The sequence below is a fragment of the Brassica rapa genome, chromosome A07 (assembly GCF_000309985.2).
Source record: "Brassica rapa cultivar Chiifu-401-42 chromosome A07, CAAS_Brap_v3.01, whole genome shotgun sequence".
NCBI classification, from domain to species: Eukaryota; Viridiplantae; Streptophyta; class Magnoliopsida; order Brassicales; family Brassicaceae; genus Brassica; species Brassica rapa.
Window position 1 is genome coordinate 28619934 of NC_024801.2, and position 19140 is coordinate 28639073.

The 19140-nt window shown below is 36.6% G+C and overlaps 4 protein-coding genes and 1 non-coding gene across 8 annotated transcripts; 3 read left to right on the top strand and 2 right to left on the bottom strand.

The window, feature by feature from the left end:
• The first annotated feature begins 110 nt into the window (after positions 1-110).
• LOC103832486 (VQ motif-containing protein 11) lies at positions 111-1269 on the top strand. Its single transcript, XM_009108499.3, has one exon. The coding sequence runs from the start codon at positions 452-454 to the stop codon at positions 1040-1042; it is 591 nt and encodes a 196-aa protein (XP_009106747.1). The 5' UTR covers positions 111-451; the 3' UTR covers positions 1043-1269.
• A 944-nt stretch (positions 1270-2213) lies between these two features.
• LOC103832487 (F-box/kelch-repeat protein At1g80440) lies at positions 2214-3667 on the bottom strand. The gene has a single exon (XM_009108500.3). It carries the CDS (start codon positions 3514-3516, stop codon positions 2437-2439), a length of 1080 nt encoding a protein of 359 aa, XP_009106748.1. The 5' UTR covers positions 3517-3667; the 3' UTR covers positions 2214-2436.
• A 3268-nt stretch (positions 3668-6935) lies between these two features.
• On the bottom strand, positions 6936-7017 carry TRNAS-AGA. The gene has a single exon. It is a non-coding gene; the product is annotated as a tRNA-Ser (tRNA).
• Positions 7018-7041: 24 nt separating this feature from the next.
• On the top strand, positions 7042-14256 carry LOC103832489 (N-terminal acetyltransferase A complex auxiliary subunit NAA15). 4 transcript variants are annotated; one of them, XM_009108501.3, is made up of 27 exons: positions 7042-7808; positions 7946-8020; positions 8114-8192; positions 8510-8592; positions 8700-8849; positions 8982-9097; positions 9391-9496; positions 9662-9733; positions 9825-9940; positions 10160-10292; positions 10437-10514; positions 10582-10635; positions 10735-10805; positions 10954-11008; positions 11103-11198; positions 11454-11582; positions 11683-11765; positions 11866-12096; positions 12197-12320; positions 12392-12499; positions 12596-12727; positions 12836-12892; positions 13030-13127; positions 13213-13271; positions 13355-13466; positions 13535-13635; positions 13818-14256. In XM_009108501.3, exons 1-27 carry the CDS (start codon positions 7758-7760, stop codon positions 14015-14017), a joined length of 2769 nt encoding a protein of 922 aa, XP_009106749.1. In that variant the 5' UTR covers positions 7042-7757; the 3' UTR covers positions 14018-14256. The 4 variants fall into 4 exon arrangements, with proteins under 4 accessions (XP_009106749.1, XP_009106750.1, XP_033132055.1 ...); XM_033276164.1 differs by having other exon boundaries at positions 7072-7808; positions 7935-8020; XM_009108502.3 differs by lacking the exon at positions 7946-8020 and having other exon boundaries at positions 7053-7808.
• A 405-nt stretch (positions 14257-14661) lies between these two features.
• Positions 14662-19076, top strand: LOC103832490 (auxin-responsive protein IAA15). The gene is made up of 5 exons (XM_009108504.3): positions 14662-18067; positions 18164-18333; positions 18445-18541; positions 18672-18733; positions 18810-19076. Exons 1-5 carry the CDS (start codon positions 17877-17879, stop codon positions 18821-18823), a joined length of 534 nt encoding a protein of 177 aa, XP_009106752.1. The 5' UTR covers positions 14662-17876; the 3' UTR covers positions 18824-19076.
• Positions 19077-19140: the final 64 nt, after the last annotated feature.

Consider the following 19140-nt stretch of genomic DNA (forward strand, 5'->3'; position numbering starts at 1 on the left):
TATGTATATATGACGCTGTCTATACATCCGTTAGGTAAAAGCGTTAGTGTGTGAATTACTCTTTTTTTCATAGCTATAGCCCCTAATTTCCCTTAGACTAATGGATACCGAGTCAACAAATGGTCGGCTATTTTTCATCATCACATTATTAATCTATATGAACCACACTTCTCAGGTAAAAGAATTGGCAACAATTCTAAGGTATGGTTAGCTTCGGGGTTGACTTTAACATTATACACATCTGGAAAAGGTTTAAATCCGTGTTCGAATTATATATCAACGAATTGTTAACAACTAAACGATTATTTATTTTTAGTCAACCTATCATCTACAAGTTCTAGACGTGCAAAAGTCAAATATATTAGCAAGTTTTAATTACTAAATTTAATATGTTTGCAAAAATGTCAAACACACAAGAAGATGGTCTTCTTTAAATAAATGGGGCAGACGAATGTTTCCTATACAAAAACAAAACAGGCTTTTCTTCTCTCTTCTTCTACCAAAGGGTTTCTCAACCTCATACATCATCTCCACCGCCATGAGCCACCCGAACCACCACCAGCAGCCGCCGAGCTATGTCACTGACCCAAACACCATGTTCGTTCAAGCAGATCCTTCCAACTTCCGAAACATCGTCCAAAAACTCACCGGAGCACCACCGGAACTCTCCACAGCACAACAGAAGCTTCCTTTAACTCCGAAGAAACCAGCCTTCAAGCTCCACGAACGTCGTCAGTCATCCAAGAAAATGGAGCTGAAGATCAGCAACGACTCCTTCAGCCATTTCCACCGAGGGTTCCTGGTCTCTCCCGTCTCTCACCTGGACCCATTCTGGGCGCGCGTGAGCCCACATTCAGCGCGTGAGTATCCTCACCCACCAGCGGACAATGAAGAGCAAAAAGCCATCGCGGAGAAAGGGTTCTACTTCCTTCCGAGTCCGAGAAGCGGGGTTGAGCCAGCACCGGAGCTTTTGTCTTTGTTTCCTCTTTCTTCTCCTAACGGCACTAATCACCGTAATGAAGATGATTATCGCGACTGCTAATCATAATTTGTAGTCATACTTTCAGTTTTAGGCTATATATTGATCTTAAGCTGGTGACATCTCTGTTGCTTTTTACTTTTTGTTAGGGATAATCTATCTTTCTATTATCATCATCATCATCATCATCATCATCCTTCATAATTAACTTGTTGAAGGGTCAACTATTTCGCCGCGTGTAGTCCACTATCATCAGGATATAAATATTTATTCTACAAGTTCTTTTTTCATACTCGGCAAGGAACACAAAATCATTTCACAAGTAGATGTTTAATTACAGCTACATTTTGTTTGACCAAAAAAAAAATTTCAGCTCCATTTTTTACACTATATACTGGCAGCTTTATATTATCAAACAATTGATTTTGCTCACAAATAAGTTTGATGCATGATGTATGCGGAGGATGTGAATGAATAGATAACCTATATGTTGACCTTTTGGGTTAAGGAAGAAAGTAAATTGAGGTCAGTTCTTTAGGGCGATAGGGTAGACAGTGTGTAACAGTGTTCCGTTCAATTTAATTTGTGTGTGTCATAAAGCTGCCAGCCGTTGGATTTAATGGCAAAGCTGTGACGCAGAATCAAGCTATTTCCTCTTCAGATCCAACGGCTAAGATTAATTATATAGATGAAAAAAGTAGTGGTATTAATAATAGATGTTACTTGTAACAGAGGGTGTCTCTGCCTCTCACTTTAAAGTCAGTTGTCAGTCTATCTTCGAACTCTGCCCCCTCAGGTGTAATCCAAATTTCAAACCTCCTTTCAAATCCTAGCCGTCCATTTGTCCAACCTAACAAATGCCCTCACAAGCCCATTTTGAGTTCAAGAGAAGCATGATTTACTGTACCTACATTAACAAAATTTATGGGTTTATTATACTCAGCCCATTCAGCTTACTTGGGATCCTTTATATCTCATATAAGTTTTGTGTTTGACATTTAAAAAAAATCTGCTTGTATTAGTACCATTTCTTTATCTCTTGTGTGTTGATTTTATGTTTTCTCTCATAATAGAATGAATAAAAGATTAGATGACAAAACCAAAAAAAAAAATCTGTCTCCATCCTCAGAGTTACAAAAACTTATCTCTTCTATGGAAAACATAGTTCACATCACTGGTACACTGCTTAGTGCTGAGTTGTTACATACTATAGATACTTAGTAGGTCGGCCACCAAAACTTAACAGTTCTATATTTCCTATTGAAATTTTTGTAAGAACATAGATATTTAGTAGACGTCACATTATAAATGAAAAAAATACCATATAATATCATATACTAATATTTATTTGCATAAACACAACTACATTTCTTATCTTCTTTCCAAGAAAGATTTATGCACTAGACTGGTTTTTGTTGGGATTTAGGTCCAAACTCCAAAGAGTGGAGCTTTTCATACTAAACCTCCAAGAAGCAACCAGCTTGCACGTGACCAACATGTGTTTCTAATTTTACCCATCGAAAGCTACTTAAATCACAGATATACCCTACGGTGGCTCCACCGTAGCCAGCCAAAGCCTTGCCGTTGCCGATCACAGTCAGCTTTCCCGGCCTCACCGCCACGTACGCCACACTGTACACATCAGCAGGGATCTGGCCTACCTTCAGCCACGTGTCATTTCTCAGCACCATGACATCTCCACGCCAGCACGCGTACAGATCTCCGTTTTCTCCCGTGGTGGCGTATATCGGAGCGCTAACGGTTTCGCCGCCGTCGAGAAACTCCTCTTTCACTGGACCCCATTGCCACGTAGACACATCGAAGGATTCAGCGGATTTACTGAACTGCCCCTGTTCCTCCGTGGCGTATCCACCGATGACGTGGAATTTGCCAGCGTGGAAAATCGCCTTGCACTCGTCTCGTTCCCGCGACATGTCCGGGAAAAACGTCCACTTGTCTTCCGCCAAATCATACACGATCGCTGACGTCAGCGCTTGCTTCTCTTCGTCGTGTCCACCGGCAACCAGCACCGTCCGATCTGAATCCGAAGCGCAGCCGAAGAACGATCTCTTGACACCTGGCATAACTGCCCCTGCGCGCCATTTGGAGTTGAGGAAACTGAAGACGAAGACCGAGTCAGAGGCCTGCCATGTAACCGGGTCAAGCCCACCCAACACAATAAGATCCGACCCGATAGAAACAAGTTTACAGAACAGAGGCAGTCCGTTGGATTGACCCGGAATCGGAGGAAGCTCCGTCCAGAGACCCGACCCGGATTCAAGAACAGCGACCCGGTATTCCGGCGATGCGGAATTCTTGCCGGATCCGGGCTCTCTGTCCGTGTCGACACGAGCTTGCGACATGATGAGAAGCTCTTGGCTATGACCTGAAGCTTTTCGTTGCTGGAAAAACTCAGAGAGAGACACTTCACGGTTCCAGCCTCTGCAAACGGAGGCCATAACAGGGAACTGTTTGTAAGAGGAGCGGAGGAGACACTCGCGAGCTACGTCGTAGGGGAGATTAGGGATGAGTTCCATCTCGAAATATTTTATTTTCTTTAGTTCTGGAGAAGGGAAAAGATTGAAGCTTCTTTAAAAAAGAGTGAAAGATGTAACACTTTCAGTGAGAAAAAAAGGGAAGTGGATAGAGAGAAGGTTGAGAAGATGATGAAGATGGAAGAGGAGAGTGTGTCGCTTTATAGAAGATATTTGATGATAAGTCTTTCTAGAAACTCTCAGCCCGTTGATTCATTCATATCCTTATTATTATTTGCCTAAACAAAATAATTCGTGAATTTTGTCTTTGTCTGAAGAAAAAAATAATAGTTTTTTTTTTCTTAAACTTGTTTTATACTTTCTTTTCTTTTTTGAATGAAATGAAGATAACGGCATGTGAAGTGAGAATGGGGTGTACGGTTAATGGTTTGCGACTTGTAGCGTAAAGCTCGAGACACTGAAACAATTGGGGCAAGTTGAAGGATGAGATATTTTAATTTATTTTAACAAATACTGTTATTTTGGTGGTATTCTTATTATCAAATTTAGTAATCCAGCCATAAAAACGAAAATATATCCCGAGACAAGAGATGGATTCTAAAGACCTTCTGACTAGTGCTGATTTTACATAGACATCGGACGTTGTTTTAAAATGTTTTCCCTCTTTTAACAGTGATATACAAGATCGTAAGAATACACTTAGTGTAAGGAAGAAGAATAGATTAATCTATCGTAAAGGAAAAAGAAATCTTTACACTTGCAGATTAACGACTGTACTTTCTGTATGTACCTTATGAATCTAGATTTTAGATCACACCCTTTTTCTCAGATTATAATATTAATCGTATCACACCCTTTTGCTTTGTAAAAGATCGATTTATTAATTATATACAACTAAATTAACGCAGTAGTACAAAAAAATGGTTTCAATATACCTGTGTAACACAGTCCAAGCACATAATTAATAGTCTTTAAAAAATCAACTAGTAATATTTATAGAAGATATAAAAATAAACAGAATTTATACAAATCCAGCTGAAAACAATGTTGGGTCTTTCCTCCTACATTATCTCTTCTCTATCCCTTCTAGAAGCTTTTATATTGGCCTTTTTATTCAGCTTGCTGTCTGTATGTGTGTGTCACAACTTGGGTCGACCATAAACAATTTGCTTACCGATTTATTTATTTAAATTTGCTATGATAATACTAACCATTACACCGATGAACAAAGCTGAAACCAAAGATGTATCCTCCTATAATATGTGGGTTAAAACCATTACACACAATCGTTATAGCTGTACAAAGTTGAATTATACAATGTTTGGCGTAGCAGCATGATCCATGCAGATCGGACTCGTTCTAGTGTCCACCACATGTATATATTTGTAAGCATTTTTAACCTATAAATTTGGTTAGTTTCTTAAAAATACGATGACTATGCATCCTATATGTATTTGTATATATATATATATATATATGATTATTATTTTTTGGATTGATTTATTAGATCAAAGGCATAAATATATAGTATCTATATATTTCGCATGGTTTATATTTTCTACAATTTAATTTTGCTATAAGCTAAGGTATATGGCATTTCTTTGTTATACCGTGTATTAAATTGCGTCTGTTGAGTCTAAGACGACTATACATTGTCCAAGCTATCTATCTGTTCGATGGATAACATTCAAGGTGTAGTAATTGTTGTGAAAAAATTCGAGCTGCCGCATGACAATTAATAAACTAAATTTACTGTGCTGTGAAGGTTGAGCTAAGGAGGGAAGCAAAACGAACGGCACGGCGTCCTAGTGACTAGAAAGGATGACGAGAACAAAACGAAACGGCGTCGACATCCTTAAAGAGAAGAGTCGTGATTCGTTGGGTGGCTCTTTGATAAATCAAAACGATAAAACGACGTTCACAGATGGGAATAGACTAGTAATACTGCATTGCTGGGAGCCTGGGACCTACATAGTGAATGTTCTTGTCGAAATTTCAAAACTCAATACTTTTTCTTTGGTCGCATTCAATAATTCATAGTTTTGAAAAAGGTTTTCGTCACAAGAAAATTCGCCAAGCCGTTGATTAAAAGACAAAAGAATAGAAACATGAAATAATTTGCCAAATCGTTTAGCTTTTTATAGATGAATAGGGGATGCATTAATTTAACTCGTTGTCAATGACTATAGTAATTTATACGCATTATTATATTGTTAAAAAAAAGTTTGCAAACAGACTCAATACAACTAGTGTATCATTGCATACAACATGACATATTATGAAGACAAGATTTGCCCATACAAGTGGTGTTTTACTGCCCTGAAAAAGAAATAGAAACTGGATATTTATGCTGTCGACATCAAAATAAAGAAGGCCGTAGAGGATAAGCTCTCATTAATTTCCGTAGGTATTATACGTCCTTTATATCCATTATGAATTATGATAGTTATCCTTTAGCTGACGTGGATTTTATATCTTCTACCGACGGTAATTGTATATCACCTTTTCAAGTGCGCGTAACAATTATTTATTTTCATCCTCATCAGCATGCATACATCAACTTTATTATTTAAGTCAGTTTCCTCGAGGCCAAGTCTAGCTGACTTTCGTATATTGTTTTGCTTGTTAACGTAGGTTAAGAAACGCCATTATAGTTTGTTTATCTTACATTAGGGGGAAAAAGTTTGTCAATACGAGTTATTAAATGGTAGTAAAGGAAGAAGTCAAGCGGATGACAAATTACCCCAATATACTTTGTTTGTCGCTACAACATCTAAGGTGACGACGAGGGAAAAATATATGAAGGTAAATCAACAGATATTTTAGCTGATAGAAAACATGTTTTTATATTAATAGCGTCGGACAAACGGACGAACGACAACACGGCGGTCAAACGAACATGCTTAAAGCCTTAAAGTCAAGTGAGAAAAGCGGACACAGAACATGCCAAAGCCATTGTGTTTTTTTCTTTCTTTCTATAAGCATGAGTCACGACGACTGGCTATATATGGTTTTACTATTAACAGTACGTAACATTCAAGGAAAAAACCCCTGAAATTTCGGGATCGACTTTCAAAAGTCTAAAAGAGTTTACGGCTAAAGAAGGGAGAATTAATGCAAAAAACGATATTGACATGTGTTTGACTCTGTGGTAATCAAACTAGTTGGTTCTAGAACTTTGAGCACAAAATAGTATCAAATACGAGAGAAAGATAAGAAGAGCATATACATAATAGTTTGTGAATGTTTGAAAATGGGAGATGAGAGGCGAAGCATAAGATTTCAGAGTAAATAGGATGTTCCCTCGTCATGTAAGCTTCTTCAGTGCATGCATTTGTGTCTAAGCTCAACGAGTTCCTTGCAGTTAATTATAAGACATGTCACATGTACAAATGGTTTCACGTTTAGTGTCCAAGGGGCAAAATAGTAAAAATGTGAAGGGAAAGAAATTGGTTAAAAAACGTGAACGGCAGGATTCGAACCTGCGCGGGCAAAGCCCACATGATTTCTAGTCATGCCCGATAACCACTCCGGCACGTCCACTTTTGTTGAAAGCTAAAATAAAATGTATTTGATTATAAAAACTCTGACACCTCTGTCTCGAGTCTCGACCAGGAAGGAGAGAAGCACGTTCCTCGCTTTCTGCTGAAGCCAATAAAAGTTTTCTCATGTTTTATGCGTGTTCTAGATTCAGTAGCAATATATATATATATGGCCATGGTTTGAAGCTAGTAACCACAATGCGTAGGTTTAGATCGTATCTCCTCATAGTGGAGAAATGAGTGAAGATAAGACGGTTGAAATGAGCGAAGAAGAGATAGAGAATGCTTAGATGAACGGTTTCTTTAGAGTCTCATCAGATCAAACTTGTGTTCATTTTGCTTGCAGCATATGAAGGAAGAGCTCAAGACGTTGGCTTATTAGGTTTGAGTAGAGAATGCTGCGAACAAAAAAAAAAACTGAAAATGAGAAGATTTTTTGAGTAATTAAAATTTGTTTTGGATTCGGTTTAGTCTATACAGAATCTGATCCGGTCAATTCGGTTCAGAACCAGATCTAGTTGCTGAAAGGTTGTTTCCGGTTTATTCGACTCTCATATAGTAATATAAAGGCAAAATAATCTAAACCGGAAAGGTGTACCGAAATGGTTAGGAGGGATAAGTGAAGATTGAAGACAAGATTGATGTTGGTTAAGAAAGTGTCGTCTTCTTTGTTCCGCTGCAGCAGAGTAGGGTTGAGAAGCGGATAGTGCGGCATTCCTTCTTCTTCGTAGAGTAAGGAAAATGGGGGCTTCGCTTCCTACTAAAGAGGCTAACCTCTTCAAGCTCATCGTCGTATGTTCCGATTCTCTCTCTCTCTCTCTGTTTTTCTTCCCTAGCTGCTGGCTAAAATTGGAACACGATTAGTTCTTTTTATTCCTCATCAAGCTACAAGCAGCTTCAATTGCGTTGACTATCTAGGCTATTGCCAGACTCTGGTGACCTTGATCGCAGCTTCATATATAAGCTTATTGCCCCTTTTCGTCTCCCAATTGCTCGGCAAACTAGTTTAGTTTAACTCCTGTCTATTTCATATTTACTTTAGCATTGCTTTTTATTTTTCACATCTACTTATTCTGAGTGAGCTTCTTATAATGCAGAAATCTTATGAGACTAAGCAGTACAAGAAAGGACTCAAGGCTGCTGATGCCATCTTAAAAAAGTTTCCTTCTCATGGCGGTCAGTTTTCTTTTAACATTAACTTAACCCCCTCTTTCTTTCTTTTTTCGTTTCTTCTAATTTTTATGCTAAGTTTCTTATTGCCCTCTCACTCTGCAACTCTTTGGACATCAGCGTAATTTTCTTTGTTCCTAGTGAAGCAAAAAGCAAGTAAACTAATTTCTTAGTATGAGGCTTGTAGCGTATGTTCATGTTCTGAATAAGCTTAGGAGATAGATGCTTTGTATTGTTTCTTTTTTTGTTTGTTCTGTTTTGCTTTTAAAGCACTTCTTTGCTCCTGCTGAGTGGTTCGTTCTTTTCTTCTTTGTCATTTTCAGAGACTTTATCGATGAAAGGACTGACTCTAAATTGTATGGACCGCAAAACTGAAGCATATGAGCTTGTTCGGCTTGGAGTCAAGGTTTCTCTTCGATTATCATAAGTTAACATAACATCAATCCTTAGTTTCCAGACATGGTATGGTTTTTCAGGGTAATATATAATTTTTACTTTTACTTTTCCGTGCAGAATGACATCAAAAGCCATGTTTGCTGGCATGTACTTGGTCTCCTATACCGTTCAGACATCGAGTATAGAGAGGCCATCAAGTGCTACCGAAATGCTCTTAGAATAGATCCTGATAACCTTGAAATACTCAGAGACCTCTCACTCTTGCAGGTAATTATGGGAAAATGGATTGGGCAGAATTTCTTAGATGGCAATTTCTCATTATTCTTTTGTGTAATCTCTCTGTTGATGCTTTCAATAATTTATCTTATCGTATACTCTTTTTTTTTTTTGAATTCCTAGGCACAAATGCGGGACTTATCTGGTTTTGTTGAGACCAGGCAGCAGCTTTTGACTTTGAAGCCTAATCATCGAATGAACTGGATTGGCTTTGCAGTCTCCCAGCATTTAAACTCAAAGTATGTTATGCTCCTTTCCTTTTCTTTACTCATTTGAATGGAATTCTAGTTTTCCTTCTTTGGACTGTTCGCTTGTGTATTTATTTGATCTTCAAATGTAGTCTTGGACATTTTAAGCAGTACACCTTTGTTGGGATGTATCTTATTACATCAGACTTTTAGCAAATAATATACCAATGAACAGTATTCAGTAGAATTCTATGCCTTTGCAATCAGCTACACGATATATATATATATATTTTTTTTTTCTTTAAGACCTCTAAACATTTATTGTTTTTTCTTCTTCAAACCAGTGCTTCTAAAGCTGTTGAAATTTTGGAAGCGTTTGAAGGCACCCTAGAGGATGATTATCCTCCTGAGAACGAGCTATGTGAACACACCGAAATGATCCTATACAAGGTATCAAGCAAAAATTATACCAATATCATATGTGGACAATTGGCTTTTATCCCTAGAAAACCATACTTGCCATTAACGGTTCCATGTAGCTTCTGGTGTTATTTCGCATTAGCACAGTTTCAATGTGGACCTGCAGGAAATCTCAACGGGTTCTTTTTCTTTCAGGTTTCCTTACTTGAGGAGAGCGGTGCGTTTGACAAAGCTCTTGAGGAGTTGCACAAAAAAGAGTCGAAAATAGTTACGTTTTTGAAGCTTATTGTAATGATATATCTGGGTCATAGGATACATGCATATAGTGGATTTACCTTCCTCTTGTGGTTGTATGTAGGTTGATAAGTTGTCTTACAAAGAACAAGAGGTATCTCTCTTGTCGAAGCTTGGTCGTCTAGAAGAAGCCAAGAAACTCTACAGGGTGTTGCTTTCCATGAACCCCGACAATTATAGGTTTTTTTCCTTTCCACTTCCAAGTCATTCCTGAGCTATTAGTATTTTTCATTGTTTGCTTCTATTGTCACGCCTATATGCCCCGCTTCGTTATTTTTTTTTTGTTTTGTTTAGAAGTTGACGATTGTTTCCTATGACAGTCTCAAAGGCTTCTATATATATTTTTTGAGTACTGACAATTCTGGTAAACAAATAAGTAGTGCATTTTTTACTTTTCAGATATTACGAAGGCCTCCAGAAATGTCTTGAATTGTATTCAGAAAATGGTCAATATTCGTCTGATCAAATTGAGAAGTTAAATGCATTGTACCAGTCTCTAAGTGAGCAGTACACTCGCTCATCCGCTGTTAAGGTGAGAGAAGGCGGATTAGTGCCTGTAGTAAATTACATTTTTAAATATCCTTTACCAGTTATCCATTTTGCTCTCTCTGATATTTTGTGGGTGCTGATAGATAAATTCAGCGATACTAAGTTATTCTCTATTTCCCATTTTCAGAGGATACCATTGGATTTTCTGCAAGATGAAAGTTTTAAGGAGGCTGTAGGAAAGTACATCAAACCTCTGTTGACAAAGGTATCCTTTCTTGCTCTTGAGTCTCTTTGTTAGACAGTGTTCTAATATATCTTGATTGTTGTCTCAGGGTGTTCCTTCATTATTTTCTGATCTCTCTTCTCTATATGATCACCCTCGCAAGGTTAGTTTCCCTGCTTTGTCCTTGAGAATGCTGTCGCAAATTCCATTGTATCTGGTTTCACTTTGTTTTACTGTTTTAGTGGTGTATTTTGTTACCCAGCCTGATATATTGGAGCAACTACTTATTGAGATGGAAAATTCGATTAAAACTACTAGAAGTTACCCAGGAAGGTATACAACTGAATTTATTACTGGAGCATTCACTTGATAAATGTCGTCTATGATCTATGGTCTTATTATATACTAAATCAGCAGTGAAATCTTATCAAATTAGTTGTTTGATTAGTCATTTATTATGATTAATTCTTAATTGATGCAGTGATGTGAAAGAACCCCCATCAACTCTATTGTGGATATTGTTTTTCTTGGCTCAGGTTCACTGTTGCTATCTGTCTTAATTTCTCACTGTAATTAATTTCGGTTGTACTTTTGTATATTTTATCATGATACTCACTTTTCATAATGCAGCATTATGACAAGCGTGGTCAGTATGATGTTGCCCTTGGTAAAATTGACGAGGCTATTGCTCATACGCCGACAGTGATTGACCTATACTCCGTTAAGGTATCTTTGTTTATCTTGACCGAAAAAGTATAAATTTTGATCCATCAGTTTTTTGTATATGCCACTGTTTCTGCTTCTTCTATGTATGGAGATACATTTTGAAAACTTCATTGACAGAATAGCTTTGTCTGGACTTGTAGTTATAGCGACTGTGTTAACATAATTTGTATGATTTGTGCACACCATGTATCAGGTTATCTTTTGGTTTGAGGACACATGTTTCTTCTTAACCATTGTATTGGTTTCTGTCAACAGAGCCGAATAATGAAACATGCAGGAGATCTGACTGCCGCTGCCGCACTTGCTGATGAAGCTAGATGCATGGACCTAGCAGATCGCTATATAAACAGTGAATGTGTTAAGCGTATGCTGCAAGCAGATCAGGTTTACATCTTGGTTTTGTTCATATTATATTGTTTTGGTAGATTTCGTAGAGGTTAGGCCTCAACACTAGTTCTTCGTTCTATGATTTTTTCTTGTGTAGGTGACCTTGGCTGAGAAAACTGCTGTTTTGTTCACAAAAGAGGGGGATCAGATCAACAATCTTCATGACATGCAGTGCATGTGGTACGGCTCTAGAAGACTGAGTAATTTTGCTGAAGTAAAATTGACATTTTGAGATGTCTTTCTAATGACTGTTGTTTTATTAATTTTATTTCGTAAAAAGGTATGACCTTGCATCTGGGGATAGCTACTACCGTCAGGGTGATCTTGGACGTGCTCTTAAGAAGTTTTTGGCTGTGGAGAAGCACTATTCCGACATTCATGAAGATCAATTTGATTTCCACTCGTACTGCTTAAGAAAGATGACTTTGCGTTCATATGTTGACATGCTTAAGTTCCAAGACCGATTGCACTCATTCCCATATTTCCACAAAGCAGCAGTCAAAGCTATCAGGTAAACTCTTGGTTGCACAAATGTTATCCAACTACTTTATGGATGCATGATAGATTCCATTTTAACTGTAGTCACATTTACCTCTCGCCTCGATAATCAGGTGCTACCTGAAGTTGCATGATTCTCCGAAATCAACTGCCGAAGAAGATGAAATGTCCAAGTTGGCTCCTGCTCAGAAGAAGAAAATCAAGAAGCAGAAAAAGGCAGAAGCCCGAGCAAAGAAAGTAGGTATTTTCAGTGTTTTGTCGAGTGAATTGACACTTCGGTGGCTTAAGAGTGGTCTTCTTCGTTTCAGGAAGCTGAGGGTAAGAGTGAAGAATCAACTGCCAGTGTTGTCTCCAAGTCTGGCAAACGAAATGTGAAACCTGTAGATCCAGATCCTCATGGGGAAAAGTTAATTCAGGTTTTTGTTTGCTTCATGTATTGTGGTCTTGGCCATAATTATTTATTATGAGTATTAACTTTATCAGAGGCTTACTGGAAAACTAAATCTGTACAGGTGGAAGAGCCAATGGCAGAGGCTTCAAAGTACTTGAGACTTCTCCAGAAGCATTCATCTAATTCTTTGGAGACTCATCTACTTTCTTTTGAGGTTAATATGAGAAAACAGAAATTTCTGCTTGCATTCCAGGTAACTCATTTCTCATTTAGTGGCCATATTCAAGCTCATGTTTCTATAATATCCTCTGTTCAAGTAACCTAAGGGCTTTGCCGTCTCATTTCTCTTTTTTTTTTTCAGGCTGTCAAGCAATTGCTTAAACTGGACGCGGAGAACCCTGATTCACATCGTTCACTGGTATGAAATCTGTGCTACCCGTGTGTTCTAAAAAATGCATAATCATGCAAAAAGAGAGAAGGGATAATAATGTTTTCCCTTCGAGTAGCTAGTCATATGTTTTCATTTTGGTTTATGCTTTTGAACTTGGATGGCAGATTAAATTCTCTCTCAAGACAGGATCGACAAGTGCTCCAACGACTGAAGCTGAGAAACTTCGTTGGAGTGTCCTTGAGGCTGAGCGCCCATCAATCAGGTGACTACTCAAAACTATTATCCAATCTTACTGTTGATGATGTATATCAATTGTGTGATAAATTTTCCATTTGTTTGCGTTGTAGTCAATTGCAAAATAAATCACTAGTGGAGGCAAACAAAGAGTTTCTTGCTAGACACGAAGGTACGTCTCAAATTGATTACATGGTATGACAATGTATGGTTATTTCTTAAAAAGGTGTTTACGTCTGCATATCAATTTTGCAGTTTCTTTGGTGCACAGAGCTGCGTACGCAGAAATGTTGTACCGTTTAGATCCAAGCAAGAAAACCGAGTCTATCAAAGTAATTGAAGACTCAACCAAAAAAGTGGTTCAACCGTAATGCTCCTTAACCTTATGTCTCTCTCTGTTTTGTTCGTATGTTTAACTTCGTTGTCCATGTGCAGGAACGGAGCTCTAGGACTAGCAAGAGAGTGGAAACTCAAAGACTGTATAGCAGTTCATAAGCTTCTAGACACAGTTCTTCTTGACTCGGAAGCTGCCTCCAGTAAGCATTAAATATCTCCACTATGAATGTCCCCATTAAGTAGTACCGTTATGACTCTGTCTGCAGCTGCATTTTCATTTATTGCGTTTGGGTTGGTCTTATGAACGGAGCACGCTTCCATGATATTAAGGTCCTTAGAGTTTAGAAGTACATATTAAGTCGGGTTTTGGATACAATTGCAGGATGGAAAACACGGTGCGCAGAGTATTTTCCCTGTTCAACTTACTTTGAAGGCAAGCACAGCTCTATGATACCTGATTCAGTGTACAACTCGTCTCGCAAGAGCAATGAGAATGGCGACACACCAAGCCATCCAATGGGTCAGACTGAATTCAGCGATGGACAACTTGAAGCTATTAAGAGCCTCTCGGTCTCTACCTGAAGCTCTTTTTTTTTTAATTAATAAGAGGCAAACCTACCCGGGAGATAATTATACAAAAGATAGATAGCCTTGTAGACCTGGATCAAACTTGAGATTTAGTGAATCTCTCGCAGAGGTGTGGATCAAAAGATGATTGGAGTTGTAACAGTGCCAAATGTGTATAATTGTTTTTCTATATAAGGATGGGTTTCTCAAGTCTGATGAACAATGGCACATAGAAAGAAATGATTTTTTTTTTTTTTTTGTCTCTTTTCGTTTTGTTTCCCTCCCTGACACTTAACGGGGATGTTTCGAGCTTTTTGATGTTGTACCCTTTAACTTCCTTTCTATTTTCCTTTCTCCACACTAAGCTTGTTGACAAACTATGGAAAATTTTGATTTGATGAGCCTTTCCTTTGTGTGGTGTTGCATCTTTTTCGTAAATACTCTGTTCTGCAATCATAACAATTATTCTGGAACTTATTGATATGGAAAGCTACATCTCTTGATTAGGCTTGGACTTTTGGATTCATGTCGGATTTTTAGTATTTTGATATTGGGGTCTAGAATTTGTTTGAGTATTTTCAGATATTTTTATTTTGGATTCGGTTGTTCAGATCGGTTCGAATATTTAGATTTTTTAAAAAAAATTTAATTTCTTCATTGCCCCAATCTTTTGTACTTCAAAATTAATCCTTAATTTAATTAATTTTCTAATTTTTAATAAGTTAAAAAATAGAAAGAAATTAATCCGATTGTTTTGAGGTTTTAAATGTAATTTTTGTTAATGTATGAAACAAAAAGCTTGAAACGTATTTTAAATAAACAGTAAATCACTTTTTTCTAAATTATATATATATTATTCGATCTTTAAACCATATGCATCATCAGTATAAATATTTTGATTAGAATGAAAAAAATTAAACTAAAAATATAGGATTAAAGAGATTACAGGGAACAAAATTTATAGAACACAAATCATGTTGCAACCATATAACTCCAACTTATCAAACAAGGAAAACAAAAAGCATTTATAGAAATCCAGAAAAAATCGGATCTTATTTTTAGTTAGATCCGCAAGGGAAATCGACAAGACGAGAAGACACAATTTTCAATATGAAATTTCTATAATTTCGGGTGATGGACTATAAAAAAAAGTCAATTAATATTATTATAATGAGAAAGAAAGTTGTCTATGAAGTTGGCTTTTGCAGATTCGGTATGATAAAATTTTGTTCAATTTTAAATATTGCTTAATTATTGCAGAAGGGTTCATGATAGATTTACCATAACATCTTGTGAGGCCTACTAAATAGAGTATCAATTTTTAATTTAACATCTTGTCTACTGCAATTTTTTTTCCAGAAGTTAATTTTAGTGTTTAAATGCAATAAAAATGTATAGATGCAATCAGCAAGGCAAATGGTCCAGTGAACGTAACTTAGCCCAATTGATGTTTTCCGATCCTGTTGCATAAAACAAACTAAGATCATCTCTAATGTATTGTTATTTTCACTTCTAAAATAAAAATACTCTATAATAGAGGTAAAATATGTTCTAATATGTTTCTCTAAAATAATAATCTCTAAATGTAGAGTACAAAATAGAGAAATGCTATTTTTTCTTCTATAAATAAAGAAAAAAATATAGATCTTTATTATAGAGGAAGAAATAGAGGTAGGTTGAAGTAATTTCACCTTCAAATGCTATTATAGAGGTGAAAATAGAAATGTATTGGAGATGCTCTAAGAATCGGACAGAGTTCTAAAATGGTTTCGCATTTTTTGACCAATAAATGGTTTCCCATAATCCCATTTCTACTCATACGATCGTACTAAAACGCAGAATATTCATCCAATAAAACAGTCATAATTACATTTATGCTACCAAAATTTCATCATTTAGTTACTCTCGTTATCTTATAAGAATCTAAGACATGTTTTAATAGCTAGAGAGCTGGAGTTATTACGAAAGATTGTGATAAAGTGATAACTCCTCGTCAGTAAAAAGTGACCACAAGTGTAACTGTTCTGAATGATAACAAACTAATAAGTCACTGTTAAAACAAACAAAATAATTCATGAATAGCAGAACTCTTGTTGTCGTTCTAGACTATTTTGTTTCATGTGCGTTTTAAACCGATTAAACAATTAAATTTTTAAAAGAACGGCTGACCGGAATTACCGGTCACGGATTTGCAATGGTGAGTTCGTCACGTGTATATTCAATAGGCCACTCACTATTTGGCTCGTCTTAAAAACTCGTAAGAATAGTGACATGAAGCATCGTGAATCAATAATGTTTCCCGGCGAAGAAACAGAATCACGTGAGTTATGCGTGACCCTACTGCAGTCATAAATGTTTTCGCTCTGACTAAAACGTTTTTGTTTTCTTTTCTTATGGTAGAGTAAAGAGTTAGTAGGAATCAGATTTGAAACTTGTGAAAACGGTGATCTCATACAGACAAATATTACTGTCAATCAATTAATACTAGGGATATGTTCCTTTCGAGAGTCTTCTGTTGATTTAGGAAGTAGTCTACTTAATAAGATGTGTATATATATTATATACTAGCCTAATTGACCAACAGTGAAAACTGATATATCTTGGTGGAACGTTTTTTCAAGACATTTAATTGGAAATATTCGAATAAGTAAACTGACAAGAAAGCCTAGACAAATGGAACACTACATCTACATGCATGGCGATCTCTCTCGAAGAATATATGGAACTAAAATTGACAACACACTAACTAATATATGGATTTTTTTGCCTCTGTTTATTAATTATATTTTCGACATTTATTAGCAAATTAAAGGTTATAGTTATCCATCTTCGTGTAAGATTATCTATAACTAAATTGACATGAACGCAAGTAAAGCCATATATAAGAAATTTCATACGAAAAACCACTAATAAGGATAACGTTTTCTTCTTGCAACGGGAATAGTGTTTCTTATGATAATATATAAAATGTGTTTTCTTCTTTCTCTCAATCTTAGTCGAAACCCATGAGGTGGAGCTAAACTCAATAAGTTAAAAGATCAGGCTAATACTTTGCTGTCGTCTATCACTAGAAATCAAAACTTAGAAGATGTCCGCTCGCATGCAAATCCACTAACTAATGACATATTATATGCTTTGTTCTTTGGGTTCAAAGACACTTTAGATGCAAACTCTCTAAAGACACTTTAAGTGCTTTTTTTTTTTGTTTGCTTTCAAAGACACTTTGGATACTTTCTGTTTTTGGGTTCAAAATACATTTTAGGTGCTAATCAAGTGCCTAATCTTTTTGTTTTTGGGTTCAGAGACATGTTAGTTGCTACTCCCTCTGTTTTTAAAAGATGTATATTCTAGATTTTTCACATATATTAAGAAAAATCATTAAATATGCATTGTTTTTTGTGAATAACAATTTTCCATAACTTTTAGCCAATAGAAATTCAATAAACACCATTAATTTTTTTGAAACTTACAATTTTTCATAAAATCATACATTGAAAAGATAAAAAATGTATCTTTTTGAAACAATTTTTTTTCCAGAACATACATCTTTTAGGAACAGAGGGAGTAATTATTAAGTGCAAATAACCTAAAGGACTTTTTGTTTTAGAAAACGGTAAATGCATGGGTCCACGTCGCACTCGAAGCAGAGGCTAATCACCATTTATCACTTGCATTCGTGGAGATATCAAAACCGCCAGTTACAGGAGACGTGTCATTATAGGTAAGGTTCACTAGGTTTCTAGCTGGCGCTTATAAAATCCAAAGCTCGAAACACTCATCACACTCAAGCCAAAAGTTAGTGCCATTTTGTCTCATCACTTTCCGCACTTTTATTTTTAAATTATTTACATATAATAGACTACGACGGGATAAAATGTCGCCGGAGGAATACGTTAGGGAATCCGGTGATCTTCGAGGAACTGAGCTTACCCTTGCTCTACCGGGAACTTCAATAATAGCATCGGATGGCCGACAAAAGTCCAGAAACAAGCGTAGCTTCATCGAGACCGTTGATTTGAAACTCGGGGAAAGACACGTGAACAATTCTATAGCATGCAACAATTTGTATGGCATATTAAAAACTTTCATTCTTACAAACATATCTTAAAAAAATATATGCAAGTTTCACCGAGCGTTAATGCGTATTTGTCCTGATTTTAGCGACCGCTTGGTGGGGTGGCCGCCGGTGAGGATGGTAAGGGCGAGGAAGTACGTGAAAGTGGCGGTGGATGGTGCGGCCTATCTCAGAAAAGTCGATCTTCAGATGTACAATTGCTACGATCAACTTTTTGCCGCTCTAGAAAGCATGTTTCAGGGTGTAGTAACAATATGTAAGTGAAAAATGAAGAGCTTATTATATTTTTGATAGACTAAGTGGAGGGTATTTTTGGTAAATTACTAAATTTAGTTGGAGAGTTCTTATTTGACGGTGGTTTATATAGGTAAGGTGACGACGGAGCTGGAGAGGAACGGAGAGTTTATGGCAACTTACGAGGATAAGGACGGTGACTGGATGTTAGTCGGAGATGTCCCGTGGATGTGAGTTACCCGTGTGGATAGATCTAATACTGTTCCCGTTTTAATCAAACTCTAAACATACTAATACACTAATGTTTTATGATGAGAGCGACTAATTTCTCTTGGGTTGATTATATTGTGATTTATGTAGGATGTTTGTGGAGTCTTGCAAACGTATGCGGTTGATGAAAGCCGCGGATGCTATGGGGTTAGGTAATAACTCCTTTGTCACGTGTAATATAATCAACTTAAACATTTGATAAACATCATAGGTTTTATGTTGGTGCAGTACTTCCAAGCTAAGAAGCGAGCAATGTTTACACGTTCAAGAATCTTAACGCATGGGATTTTCTCAAGTCTATAGGATTACCGTCGCAAATGCATATATTTCTTCTTATAAAACTGCCTATATTTATATATATAGTCAGAGTATAATAGAAATGTATTGTTCGGCGATTTCTGAATTGCAATATATATGTGCTATAAACTTTTTGGCCGTGGATTTGAATGTAATTAATGGCACTACTATATATTATTGCTTAAGTTGATGACTAAATAGATGGAGCTTTAAACATTTACTGAAAAATCAACTATACACAAGATGAAAAGAAGTTTAATAA

Bases quoted from the DNA above. Each gene is read 5' to 3' on its own strand.
- LOC103832489 (XM_009108501.3), top strand. From the start codon at position 7,758: ATGGGGGCTTCGCTTCCTACTAAAGAGGCTAACCTCTTCAAGCTCATC. The intron at 8,193-8,509 runs GTCAGTTTTCTT...TGTCATTTTCAG, and splicing joins AAAGTTTCCTTCTCATGGCG to AGACTTTATCGATGAAAGGA. The intron at 10,636-10,734 runs GTTAGTTTCCCT...TTTGTTACCCAG, and splicing joins TATATGATCACCCTCGCAAG to CCTGATATATTGGAGCAACT.
- LOC103832490 (XM_009108504.3), top strand. From the start codon at position 17,877: ATGTCGCCGGAGGAATACGTTAGGGAATCCGGTGATCTTCGAGGAACT. The intron at 18,068-18,163 runs GTATGGCATATT...TCCTGATTTTAG, and splicing joins TCTATAGCATGCAACAATTT to CGACCGCTTGGTGGGGTGGC. The intron at 18,542-18,671 runs GTGAGTTACCCG...TGATTTATGTAG, and splicing joins GTCGGAGATGTCCCGTGGAT to GATGTTTGTGGAGTCTTGCA.
- LOC103832487 (XM_009108500.3), bottom strand. From the start codon at position 3,516: ATGGAACTCATCCCTAATCTCCCCTACGACGTAGCTCGCGAGTGTCTC.
- LOC103832486 (XM_009108499.3), top strand. From the start codon at position 452: ATGTTTCCTATACAAAAACAAAACAGGCTTTTCTTCTCTCTTCTTCTA.